General features: G+C 39.8%; 1 protein-coding gene across 1 annotated transcript in view; it reads left to right on the top strand.

The window, feature by feature from the left end:
• Positions 1-1579: 1579 nt before the first annotated feature.
• HDGFL2 (HDGF like 2) overlaps positions 1580-14509 on the top strand; it is a 2035019-nt gene continuing 2022089 nt past the window's right edge. Inside the window, exon 1 of the mRNA XM_044090590.1 lies at positions 1580-1905. Within this exon, the coding sequence (XP_043946525.1) occupies positions 1834-1905 (72 nt within the window). The 5' untranslated portion in view covers positions 1580-1833. The remainder of the gene's footprint in view (positions 1906-14509) is intronic.

Raw genomic sequence — 14509 nt, 5'->3', positions numbered from 1 at the left:
ACTTATGTTACTAAACTACAAGCATTATATCAGTGTAATGTCAGGCTGCACACATTTTCAGTTTCTACATTATGACAAAAAAAGAAAAACTGAATTCACAAGTAGTTCGAGAATAAACTACCCGTCTTTTAATGGACAGGTGGCCATGGGGTTAAAGGAGACAATAAGTACTATCAAACTGTGTTAAATAGCAGATATGCCATAATGAGTATTTCAGGGCTGATGTAAAAGCTGTTTTTATTTTCATTAATATACCACTTAGGTGACCTGGACATAGAAGTGGTTGTTAAACATCCTAATAAACTGCAATCGTGGAGGTCATTGTTTCTCAATCTGGAAGATATATGAAGGAGGAAGATGTTTGAAGAAATGGGCACAGTTAATAACTTCACTACTTACTTTTGGCAGATACTGGTCACCAAGGCATAGCACACAAATTGGCTTCAGTATATACACTGAAAATGCTTGTTGTGCAAACCATTAGGCAAACAGGTCTGTATATAAAAGAGCTTGAGGACTCCATCCCTCAACAGAGAGCTCAATATGACGGGACATGTATAGTAGCGACGTCAGGAAATCATGGGGGCGTGGTTTGAGCGAGACTTGCAACTGGGCATCCTCCGAGGTGCTTCACTAATACAAAGCAGTTATTGGTAAGGTATGAATATGCATTTTGCCCATTTTATTCCATGTTATGAGAGATAGTAGGTTTGAGAGCTACGTCTCCACAGCCTCCGCTGAAAATGGGGTCCTACTCAGGTGGACTTTCACAATAATCAAATGTCGAAAAATAAAACAAGATTAGTACTACTAGTAGATGCATCTATCATGTTTAAGTACGACTGTAAAGAGAAGTTCCTTGCCCGAGTCAGGGACAATTTTTAAGCATCGCTTTAGCTCACTTAAAAGTTAATACGAAGTTTTGCTTCAGCTTACATTTCCTGAGAAACAAGTAAATTACATACAACTGTTCAGCCGTCATTTAATGACTGTCTATAACAGTCACTCACTTATTTACCACAAAATCGAATATTTAATAAGCGACAGGGCAAGGTTATGATGAAATCAGACTCCACTGCAGAATGAGAGCCGAGTGGTACAGTAATGAGTTACATAGAATTCCATACAGTTAGCCATCAACGATTCCTCGGTACCGTAAAAGGCTGGTCGTAAAGACGTTATAAAACTGAAAATGTTCAGATATCAGTAATACGTATACATATAGGCTAACGTAAACTACAGACATAAGGCTATATTCAGTCTCGTACCTACACAAAAACGACACAAACGTTGGGGATTTATTTGTCAATTCTAAGGTCTTGTAAATGTCATGCAGTGCCGCGAGACTGGCTGAGCGATATACAATATTTTGTCCCGACAAACAGTACTTTACGAAGAATACATTTTAAATAATAAAAACAGTTGGCATACGTATATCAACACGACTTTTTTTTTAATCTCTAACTTCTCGGTGATAAAGAGAAGGGAAAAAAACATAACATTTAATCTATACCTACAGGCACTAACAGCACCCAAATAAAACAACTCTCCTGACAAAAATGAGGCGGGACTTCCTGTTGACGGACTTCCATTGGTCCGACAGCTCTTTCCTGTACTCAATGGAGCAGCAATAGTTCTTTTCACTGCATAATATTAACGTATTTTTTGGCTGAAGCAGGGAGGTTGAGGGTTAGCGCGAGATATTCCTGAGCCGCGGGAAGCTGAGCACGCGTACATCTGTGTGTTTGTGGAAATTGGCAAGTTTGGGGATTAGGGCCCTGTAATCAGGGCATCAAGAGCTTTCTTCAAATCCATTTCAGTTGCATTGTCGACATGCCGCAGAAGTTCAGACCTGGAGACTTGGTCTTCGCCAAAATGAAGGGGTACCCGCACTGGCCGGCTCGGGTGAGTTTCAGGTAGACCTTTGCTTGGGGGCGATTGGCAGCTACTTGTGACTGACAGTTTCATTGTAGAAAGGTGAGAGATGGAGAGCAAGACTTTATGAGAGTGCTGTGAAGTACTGGAGGCGTGGCGGGAGTTTGTGCCTTATTGCAGTGACAAAGTTGTACTGTATTTATTTACATTTAATGACCCGGAATGTGAGTTGGGCAGGGTTCAGTTACAGAATTGGAGAGCATTTGTAACATACATCATGCACAGTTAGTATACATTTACTAAAAATGAATGCTTGTGCAATGAAAAAAATAAGACTGGCAATTGGTTTGGTTATAGAGAGGTTAGTTGTGAAGAAGAAAAATAAAGTTGGTTTATTTTTGTCATACAAGGAGCTGTTGTAGATGGGACATTTCTATATACTGAATAAGGAAAGGTGAACAAAAATGCGGGTGAATTTCAGTTGAATTAAGAACAGATCTTGGTTGGTTTCAGATTTTTGCAAAGTGAGGCACATTAATGGAGATCCATTTTGGTGTGTTGTTGCAAATCTAGTACTTGTATGTATAAGTATGCTCTGTTTTGTGATGGAGACACTGTAAATCGGTGAATATAATGTGCAAGGTTAGTCTGAAGTTAATAGTGGTAAATAACACTTTAACATTGGAAAGTTGTTCATATTAGTACGGGGTAAGTACAGCAAATTTTCTGTATTTCAAATTGTCTGTTCAAGCAGATCAGTGGAATCTGTCATTTGAGTCACTGAATGATCCAAAGAACATGCAGAGAGATTTTGTGCTTTGGAAATGGTAGATTCACCACTTTTGCTCTTGGAATTTTTGCATGGAGGAAAATGTAGATTTGATTGTGTTTCTGTTTAGTTTGCAAGAGTTTAGTAAGTATGCATTCTGCATGTAGTTGAATGTGTACTGTAATTTATAGATGACAACATAAGCAGCAACTATGATAATTGTTCAGCATGCTGGATGAGTGTGGCGTGATCATAGTGCTACCACTATCCTAAGAGTGAATACATCCGAGAGTAAGGGTAAAGTTGTAGAACCACCCAGAGTAAATTGGAACTACTTGGGATGTTGGAGGTCCTCATGCAGTTTTTATCTGGTGGTAAATGGGTGACATATTGTTTGTATTTGACAACAGAGTTTTGATATTTTGGAGTGATATAGGGGAAGATTGGAAGCTCTAATTCTTTGTATCTGATGTTGGCAAAAATATAACTGAAGTATTGTGCAGCTTCATTAAGTGTTAGACATTTGCAGGGGAACAAATTTGTGAAGTGTAGAGCATTTATTGAAGTGCTCTGGATTTAAATTTTTTTACTGGTTGAGTAGTTGTGTTTTATGGATCTTGTTAAGACTCCCAGAGGCAAATATAGCTGGTCAGTGAAAATACTGGCCATTCCACCTATGCCTACCCTGTGTATAGACAACTCAAGTCTGTTGTGTCTACCTTTATGACCAGAGACTCTTGGGTCTGGTTGTTATAAGGGAAGGAAGTTGTGCAAGACTGAAAAATATGTAGTGCCAGTGACTAGACTCATCCTTTGATAACTTTCAGACGATGTTCAGATCATCTAATGCTATGAAGTTAGATTTCAACAACTGAAACTCCAGTCAGGGGGAGCAGAGCGATCTGACCTTGTTGATTTTTAACTTGTACAAGATGGAAGAATTAAATCTCTAGGTATGTTGGGTGTGGGACAGAAACAAATGGCACCATTCCCTTTTTGTTTCCTTTTGGAGCATATGATGCCATTCCTTTCTTAGGATAATTTCTAAATCTGGGTTTTTTAAGTATGGTGGGTTTCAGGAACAGTCAATGTTGTCAGGAAGGTATTGATGTCATCCAGCTTTGTAAGAGCTGAATTTTTCAATACTGAATATATTAACATGTGCCATTTTCAGTTGCCCCAGATGTTGGTAGTTGGGATAGAACTAGCATTGCTAATGCGTATCCTGGGTTGGGCGGTTGTCTTCTAGAGAGTAAAGTATGTGGAAAAAAAATGCAAAATTGTGACTAGTTTATTCTGGTAACTCTGTGTAGGTCCACCTGTGTGTAAATAGTAATTTCCTTTTCCCTTGTGTGTCATCATATTGTAACATTGAATGGAGAAACCTGTGAAGCTTATTTAATGCAATATTCTCAATATTGGACTGTATATAGTCAGCATATACTGTAATGTCTGCATTGTGTGGTGGTTGGGATGCATGCAAACATAAAAAAAAGTTGATGTTTATTAGTGGAGTAGGGTACTATATGTAATGATTGGGCATTATATGATCTGATTATGTCTTCATTCAGCCCTCAACCTGTGGGTTTGGTTCCAATCCTTGGAACTGACTCTGTGGCTGTCATAGCTCATGGTAGCCAAAAAACTCTCAAGCTTATCCCTTACCTATAAGGCACCTGTCCCAGTTACCTCCGATCTCGTTTGCGGCTTTTCATGTCAGATGTGCTGCCTCTAGCAGATGAGTGATTTCTGTATATTTTTTCGACTCTAATTCTTAATCCCTATACATGTGCCCTATTTTTTTGTTTAATCTTATAAATCCCTTACTCTTTCTACGTTTGTAGTACATTAGTTCTTTGATCTTTGCTTTCTCTTTCCTTTTACTTTGTAGTACTCTCAGTATTATTGTTGATATTTTCTTCTACCCGCTGTGTAGTTTTTTTATCATTGCGATAAAACTTTGTCGTATTACTACATTCCTTTCTTTTGTTAAAACTTTATTGTGCTCTGCCCATTTTCATCTATCTGTATGTGTGTGAGTGAAGTCATGTCAGAAAAAGAAGCTCCTGCTGGATTAAGTGATGTCAGAAATGTGGCCGTAAAATACCTTTTGCTGACGAGCATTCTTTGTGTTTACTGTTTCGACCTCCTCCATCTTCAGGAGGACTGCTCTGTCATTCGTTTAGTCATGGGGCTCTTGTCGTGTGGAAAAAATACGCTTATTTTGAAATGCCTGATTCTGTCTTTCCTTTAGCAAGGTGTTGTCTGGAGCTACTTCAGCTGAAGACAAATACAACACATCTGGCTTTTCCAGCCAGTCTTCCAAAGCTTCTGAGAAGACAAAGAAAAGAAATTTGCTGGTGCTGACATCTCCATTGGCTCAGAGTCCAAAGAAACAAAAAGTCTTCAGTTTCTCTGTCTTCTTTGAAACTCACAAGGAAAAAGTCACATCCTCTGGTTCCGGCTATTTCCTTGAAACCGACAGTTAAAAAGGCCTTACTGCTGCGACTGACTAGCTCTTTGACACCTCCGGCTATGAATCGAGGACAAACCTTGGTGCCAACATGCTTGGATCCAACACCACAATTACAGGACTGTACGAAAATGACAGTATCAAGAACTACTTATTCACTCTCATTCAGTCCATTTTCCAGACACACCTGCATCGCCCTACCAAGGTGGTTCAAGGATTCTGTTCTTCTACTCCACTTTCACTTCCTCCTGTAACTTCACTTGAAAATATAGAGCCTACAGTTCTGAGCTTTCCAGTGTTGTCTGTGTCAGATCCGTAGTTATCTCTGTTTGGACTCTATTATTGCTCTGAGCCCTTCAGCTCAGTCTATCTGTCCTGTTGGTTCTGAGGGGCTGGAGTCAACTCCAGTGTTGTCAGAGCCTTCTCTGCACCTCAGAGCTTCAGCATGGATCAGCTCGGCTCTGTCTTCTGCTTCGAGAGGGATCTCATTGGAGTGAGAAGGTGAGCTTGGATCCCAGACCCACTCCTTCGGATCCGGGATCTCTCTCTCCTCTGGTTGGATCAGCTTTCGAAGCTGTGGAGAGAACTGCGACTGCAGCAGTCACCCAGTTGACCCCTTCCTACTAGGCTTATTTCTCATGAAGCTGAAGGGACAACAAGGTCAGCGGGTTCAGGAGTTGCCATCAAGAGACACGCCTGGGTGTGCTTATGTGACTTTGCGTAGCTTCCCTGTCATACCTATGTTCAGAGTCTCCACCAGTACCTCTTCAAAGACAGCAAATGCCTAAATCTCATGAATCCCTAATGGGAATATCCTCTTTTTCTGATACTTCCCCAGATCATCCCATTTGAAGAAGTATTAGGGGAAGCACTTGGATTCCCTAGTGGAATCTTATCAAGGAAAACACTGACTTCGATGAAGGCAAAGTATCCCCAAGATCACCTCCTGATGATGTCTCCTTTGGAGACATTCTGGAAATCTTTAAAACAGAGACATGATTGGAAGTCCAGCAATCCTTCATCTGAGGAGTCAGTGTACTTGCAAGCTTTTGGTACTTGCCCATCTACCTCCTGTTTGACTCCGGCCGCTGATGAGTTCATCAAGTTATCTCTCTGCAGATGTGGAAGGCTCCTGACACCATTGAACCCATTCCTCAGAGACCTGACAAAATCATCAATGCCCTAGAAGACAAACAGTTTTGGTTGAAAGGATTGCCTGTTGATGCCATGGTCATAGAGGCATCAACCAAAAGGGAACTAGCTGAGGAAAGTATCCATCAACCCAACAAGGAGTCTCGGGCGATGGGTAGATTTGGGAAGCAGGTTTATGCTTCATCAAACTTTGTGTTATGGTCTTTGAATTTCTTGGCACATTTCACCAGGCTGCAAAGGGATCTGGTTAAGGAGATCTAGGATACCCTTTGAGGATCCGTCTCTGAAGAGGATCAGAAATCTTTGGCCTGTCAGTTGACAACCCTTCAGTCCATATCCAACTCGTCCATGAGGCTTATTTCTCATGAAGCTGAAGGGACAACAAGATCAGCGGGTTCAGGAGTTGCCATCAAGAGACACGCCTGGGTGTGCTTATGTGACTTTGCGTAGCTTTTCAAGTCTTTGTCAATGCTGCCTTTGATGGCACGTCCTTGTTTGGTCCTAAAGTTAAAGAAAGCTTGCCCAGGTGTGAGAAAGATGGAAAGACCCTGTCTGCCATGGGTGTGCATTTTTCCACTCCACAATGATCCTTTTCAAGGAATCGGTGGAGTACTGGAAAAGTGTGGTTTAAAGAGTCGCAAGGGTCCTTTCAAGACACACATGGAGGTGGTTCCCCCAAAGGTGGGTAGAAATTGAATGATGGATGGCACCCTTGCTGCAGAGGAGGCCTGCAAAACCAAGGATATAGAGATTCATTCTTTCGTAAACCCTTTCAGCGCTCCTGTAAGGAGACCCAATTTGTCTCCCTCTGGAGGCAGTCAGGCGTTCTCGATCCCTGTACCAGAGAGCCTGGCTAGAAATAACATCAGATACCTGGGTGCAAAGAATCATTTCCAGAGATTATATTATTCCATTTTCCCTTCCATTCCTCCATTTGCAAAAGAATCCCAGATGTCCCACTCAATCAGATGGAACAGGCAGTATTACAAATTCAAGAACTGTTAGAAAAAAAAGAATCATCCAAGAAGTCCCGCCAGACCAAAGAAAATCTGGAACTTACTCCAGAGTCTTTTTACTGCCAGAAAAGACAGTGGACTGGAGACCAATTTTGGATGTCAGTATTTTGCACAAGGCACTTTGACAAACAAAGTTCCAGATGGCCACGGTTCAGTCCATTCTTCCATTTTTGGAACAGGATGACTGGATGTGCTCAATAGACCTTCAGGATGCGTACTGTCATATAAAGATGAATAGGCAATCCAGAAAGTTTCTCCAGTTCTGGCTGGGAGCCAGTCACTACCTGTTCAGAGTTCTGCCCTTTGGTAGAGTTCATAGGAGCAATCTTGAACAGAAAGACTCTTTCCCCAGTAAGACTACAGAAAATAGGGTTACAAGTCATAAAGATAATAAACAGAAAATATCAGCACACCTAGTTCTAAAGGTCCTGGGGTTCATGACAATAGCTATAACTAGTCCCCTTAGTCAGATTTCATGTCAGAATTTTACAGTGGTTGCTCGCAACACAGTGGTCTATACTACACCAACCAGTGTCGGCTTCGATTGCTATTACCAGCATTTGCAAGAGAGAGATCTCAAATGGTAGATTCGGTCCTAAAAGGCTGTCCTTTCCTCTCCTCTCAACCCAAGGCACACACTTCTTAGGGCGGGTGGCATTATCTGGGGAACATGGGCAGCTTGGTCTTTCCAATTACATTAATAGCCAGACAGTCTATGGCTCTCTTCACCTATTCTACTCATTCTTTTGGTCTCTCTCAAACCATTTATGTGTAAACTTTACAACAGTAAATGGAAATGATTTGTTCTTTGGGCACGTCAAAATGATGTTGACCCTTTTCCAGCTCCTGTTCATAAGATTCTCAAGCTTTTAGCCTCTCTGATCAATGCAGGGGCTTCGTCCTCTACTTTTTAAAGTTCATTTAGCAGCTATATACAATTTTCATGTCTGATTTGAAGACTCTTTTCATGTCTGATTTGAAGACTCCTTTCTCGCTTCTCACAAACTTTGTAAATCTCCGTAGAGGTACTCTCCTATTGAAGTCTCCATATAAAGATCCATTCCCTTATTGGGAAATGAACTTGGTGTTGTAAACAATCATACAACCCCCCCCCCCCCCCTTTGAACCAACAGCAGATTATGCAATCTTAAATTTCTGTCCTGGAAAACTTTTCTTAGTAGCCGTTAATGCCGCTAGAAGTATTTCAGAAATTCAGGTTTTGTCTTGTAAACCGCCATATTTGGTTTTTCACAAAGATAGGGTTGCATTAAGAACTAACCCCTCCTTCTACCTAAGGTGGTTTTTGAAGTCAACATCAGTCAAACCATTAACCTACCAGTGTTTTTTTTCACCAAATTTGATAATAATTGCTGCTTACACTAGTTAGATGTTCTTAGAGAGTTAAGTTTTTTATCTCCACAGAACAAAAGATATAAGTACTGACCCATTATTTATCTCTTTCTCAAACACAAAACTAGGAAAACCAGTGCGGAAAGTGTCATTGGCTAGATGGCTAACAGATTGTATTTCTTTCAGCTACAAGAAATTTCGGCTTGCTTTATCCAAACCTTTAAAAGCACATTCCACTAGAGCAGTGGCGACTTCAATTGTCTTCCAGTCTAAAGCCTCCATGGACGATATTTGTGCAGCAGCAGCTTGGGCTACTTCCCATACTTTATTACTCATTACAAATTGGATCTGGGCTCCAGGGGGAAGAGCATCATTTGATATAACGGTGCTCAAGTAAGGTAGCTGGGGACTCTGTCCCTCTAAAGAAGTTGTGTACTCGCCGTACTCCCCTCTGTCCAACCCTAGTAACCTTGGGTTTCTAGAGGAATGGTTGACTAACAGATTGTTATCCTTGGTATACAACTGTGGTTCCAAATATAATCTCTATGAATGTCTTATGACTACTCTTTCTTTCTGACTATCAGCAAACTCGATCTGAGGTAACTGAGATAGGTGCATTTTGGGTGAGGGATAAGCTTGAGAGATTTTTTGGTTACCATGAGCTATGATAGCGACTGAGTCGGAACCAAGCCCACAGGTTGAGGAAGAATGAAAATGGACAACAGAGATGAAACGTTACGCTAAGTACATAACTTCTTTCTTTTTTTATGACTGACAGCTTAAATAAGATGCGTGCCTGAGTCTGTATATAAGGCAAGTTCTACTTTAGGGAAGGGATGATCATTGTGTCTGGTGTTAGTTTAGCTGTATAAAAGTTTGCAGGTGATTCCACGCTAGGAGCAGTCATAGAATCTCCAAATAACTTGGCCATCCTGCAGGAAGGTTTGTCCCAAATAAATAAATAACTGGTGCAAAAGCCATGGACTGAAACTAAATACCAAAACATGCATTATCGTATAAGCAAAAAAAAAAACAAACCGCAAATGGTGTAGGTAAATGGACCCTCCACACAAGTTAGCAGCAATATCCAAAAAAGAAGGGGATACCAGACCACAGCTAAATCGACCATAAATTTATTTCAGATAAGAAAGAAAGAAACCTGGTTAGCAATTTCACAGCCTAAAAGCTGCTTCATCAGACATTGCAAAAATTCAGTTACCCTTATTTTTAAACTACCTTCAGCCAATGCATAAGCATTTCCAGTTAAGTGCATAATTGTGCTTAAAGCAACATACTATATGTCTTTCATGAGTACATTTTAAAATGACACTTTTTACCTAAACGTATGTACATTTTAAACAAAACAGAAATATAAAAAAAATATATACAAAGACTTTATATATAAAAATACACACTTATATGCATATGATAGCAATTAAAAACACACTAATACAAAGCAGATTATTCACTTTCTAAGTGGTCTATTGGATAAAATGGGCTGGATAGATATTTTATCATTTAAAACCCTGCCCATAGTGGCCCGCATTCTTATCCATTCCAATTCCTTAGTTTCCACTAAATTCCTAATAGCACCTCCCCTATTAATTATAAACACTCTCTCAATAACCATGAACTTAAACATGTTGAATTTCCATTTCCATCACATGTTTCGCAAGGGCATTCATTTCTGCTTGCCTAGAGATGTCATATAAATGTTCCCTTACACAATCCCGAAGCCTGCGAGTTGTCATTCCCACATAGAATGACTTACATATGACGCAATATGCCAGATAAACAATGTTTGTGATTTTGCAATCCGCTGTGAGTCTAAAACGAAGTTCTTTCCTAGTGTCTGGTTGGCTAAAACGTCCACTACTATCCACAGTGTCCATAGTGTAGCAGTAGTTACACTTATTGCAAGGATATGTGCCAAAGGTAATATCATTATCATCCTCTGAGGCAGTATTACACTTATTGCAAGGATATGTGCCAAAGGTAACATCATTATCATCCTCTGAGGCAGTATTACACTTATTGCAAGGATATGTGCCAAAGGTAATATCATTATCATCCTCTGAGGCAGTATTACACTTATTGCAAGGATATGTGCCGAAGGTAATATCATTATCATCCTCTGAGGCAGTATTACACTTATTGCAAGGATATGTGCGAAGGTAATATCATTATCATCCTCTGAGGCAGTATTACACTTATTGCAAGGATATGTGCCGAAGGTAATATCATTATCATCCTCTGAGGCAGTATTACACTTATTGCAAGGATATGTGCCGAAGGTAATATCATTATCATCCTCTGAGGCAGTATTACACTTATTGCAAGGATATGTGCCGAAGGTAATATCATTATCATCCTCTGAGGCAGTATTACATTTATTGCAAGGATATGTGCCGAAGGTAATATCATTATCATCCTCTGAGGCAGTATTACACTTATTGCAAGGATATGTGCCGAAGGTAATATCATTATCATCCTCTGAGGCAGTATTACATTTATTGCAAGGATATGTGCCAAAGGTAATATCATTATCATCCTCTGAGGCAGTATTACACTTATTGCAAGGATATGTGCCAAAGGTAATATCATTATCATCCTCTGAGGCAGTATTACATTTATTGCAAGGATATGTGCCAAAGGTAATATCATTATCATCCTCTGAGGCAGTATTACACTTATTGCAAGGATATGTGCCAAAAGTAATATCATTATCATCCTCTGAGGCAGTATTAATTTATTTATTGCGTCTTGCACCACATAATCTCTCAACTGATTTCTTATTTTTGTATGCATAATGTGGGTGATCCCCCACTAATGCTCTTACCCGTTCATCAGCGCATAATCTATTCCAATTCTCACTAAAAATGTTCTGTAGCAACCTAATGTTGCTCGCATATGTCACTGGGATTCTCCTGAGTTCTTTTTGTTCTATATTATGTGGGATATCAACCTGCTGTTTTGAAAAGAATGGCCTAGCTTCTTTGTTCCTTAAGTGCTTACTTTTCTCCACTACGGGTTGAACTTCCCGTTTTCTAGAGCCCGTCATGACAAAGTTCTTCTTCAAGTTATTCATCTCACTTTCCATTCTTTGATCATCTACTGTCAACCCTCGAGACTCTCAAAGTTTGCTCTTCCATAACGTTACTGAAGACATGGGATGGATGCATACTACTCCTATGAACATAAGTGTTCCTATGACATTTCCACCTTGCTGTGTCTGTGCGGGCATTTCTTTGTGTCCCTGCACGTGTACATGTTTTTGTGCATGTCTGCTGGTGGGGTGGAGAGTTTTACAATAGTGAAACAAGATGCTTAACAGATTCTTACAATTTAAAAATTACTGTTTGATAAGAAAATGCTTTACATTTCCAAACACTTTCTCACCAATGCGACCTAAAACTACCCTTGCTTACTTCCCTCAGTACTTTATGGTGCCCCTGTCCATATTGACCTCCAGACATCACAAAAAAAACAAAGAAAATCTTGAGCAGTGGTATAATAAAGTGGCTAACTCTCCAGCAAATACCTCTTTGAGAACCCACCTCTCTATAGCAATAAAAAGCCTACGTTGATTAGATCGACCCGTTCGACTAACATATGCACAGCTTCTTATCTATAAAATTACCCAGCATCCATCTACTTGCCCAGCACTAAATACCATTTTACACAAGTATGCTTCCAGTTGGTCATTTTGATTCATTGACCAAAAACTTTCCTGAGTCCACAAACCTATGAAATCTGCTGGGCATGATCTGTACTCGCATCATGTTGCCAAGGCCTGGAACTCCTTACCTTTATTCACCAGGTCAGTACCCTCCTCTGCAGTCCTTTAAAACCATTCTAAAAGATTTTATAGCCAAAATCAGTCCCTGTTCTTCTCAAACCCAAGAAAAAAAATATATCTCTAAATATGAACAAGCAGCTTATCATACTTTACCGCTTCTGACTCCTGTCTTCACTCAGTTGCATACTTGAATCCCTTTCTTTCTCCTGACTCTCTATCTAAATATGCCACAGCCCTGCTTTTTCTCTTGCTTCATATTGCAATTATCGTTTGTATTATACTAGCTTACCTTTTAATTTCTCTAAACTGGCTGAAATTTCTCTAAATGTTAAATCCATTGTCGTGTAACTTGTAGCTGTTTTTAACTAATGTTTTACATTATGTCTAATGTGGTATAATTATTTAAACTATAGTTTGTATTATTTTTGAAAAAAGTAAAATTATTTTTAAAATGTTTTTACAATACTTTTTTATTTGCAATAAAAATGTTTTTGCAAATACTTTTGTAATCTTTTTTTTTTTTTTTTTTTTATTATGATGTTTTAGTTCCGCCCTCACAGCTGGTCACAATACCTTAACAATACTTTTATTTTATTAAAATGATGTTTTTAGCTCTGCTCTCACAGCTGGCCATTGTTCAGTTTCAGTTGCTCATTAATTTCTGCTTAAAAGCCAAAGGCCATACAGAAGGCAGACTTCTCAATGAGTGTATATATCCTGGGACCCAAAAGATGACTCCCAAGTACATAAAGGAATCCTGTTCCAAATTCAAACCAATGACTGAGTTAAATTGCCCTTAAGACTTTCTTTGACTCCTCAAATCTGTAAATAAAATATGCACCTCTGGTTAATGCCCTTAAGACTTTCTTTGACTCCTCAATGTGCTTGCATTCAACAATTTGGTGTTTAGTAATAATCTTTATTCCTTCACTCCAGAGCTACCTGTAGGCTAAACAAAGTTTTCCCCTCCGATATCTGTAACTGACTTGAAGACAGGCCTAGACTTTACAGTCATCATTCCATATTCTAAAGGTTTAATAAATACTTGATAAGATGTGAAATTTCTTATCATTGCTCTGTGCAGTCTACTACAAAGCCAGTTAGCCACCCGGCGAACAACGTATGGATTAACTTTGTTATGGAGCCTGATATCAATGATGGCAGAATGAGGGACGCTGTCAAAAGTGTGAGATGAATCAAAATATACCACCATTACAGATATGCCCTTAGCTAAAGCAGTCATCACTGGGTTATAAAATTCAATTAAATAACTGATTGTAGATAATTTTTTGTGAAACTGTGTTGGGTGAGGTCTCTTGAACATCTCTGAAAGTCTTGATTTTAAAAAAGGAAAGTAGACATCTCTGGAAGCTTTTTCCTGCCAGTGATTAAGACTGATTCATAGGTTGGTACTAGGCTGTCGGCCCTAGGGCCTATGCAAGCCTAGCCATAACAATTCCCTGGATATTTCTTCCCACAATATTTACTTCTCTGGACCCCTGTCTAGCAGGGCGACTGACATGATCCCCGGGGTGAATTTCCTATCTTCCATCCAATCATCAAGGTTCCTTTTGAAGAGGGCCAATGTGGCGCTCTGCTTGACATGTATGGGGAGTCTCTGGGTCAGGAACCTATCCCTCCAGCATGTTTTGTTCATTGTGATGACCAGGTTTAGATCCCTGGAGCGTGTGGCTCTGAAGGATTGGGATTTCTTTAAGTGAAGCATGTCCAACAGCTCCGGGTTTGACGTGGCCTTGTATGTTAAGCAGAGATCGCCTCTGAGTAGACAATATGCCACAGAGTATCGCTGGAGTTTTTTTAGATGGTCAGCATATGGCATCTGCTTTAGGCCTGTGATTCTTTTATTGAGGTATTTCTGTGGCCTTTCCAGCTGTTGCAGATGTCTTGTGAGGTACATACCAAACTGGGCATTATACTCTATAATGGGTCTAGTGAGGGATGAGTTCAGTGGGACAATGGCCTTTTTTTTTCTGGATGAAAAGCCCTTTGTGATAAGGTGTGCCACATAGAAGGATTTCCTGACTGTTGTGGCAATGTGGTTATTGAAAGTGAGA

The sequence above is a fragment of the Protopterus annectens genome, chromosome 13.part0 (assembly GCF_019279795.1).
Source record: "Protopterus annectens isolate FY-2018-M chromosome 13.part0, PAN1.0, whole genome shotgun sequence".
Taxonomy (NCBI): domain Eukaryota; kingdom Metazoa; phylum Chordata; order Ceratodontiformes; family Protopteridae; genus Protopterus; species Protopterus annectens.
This window is presented reverse-complemented; position numbering and strand designations above follow the sequence as displayed.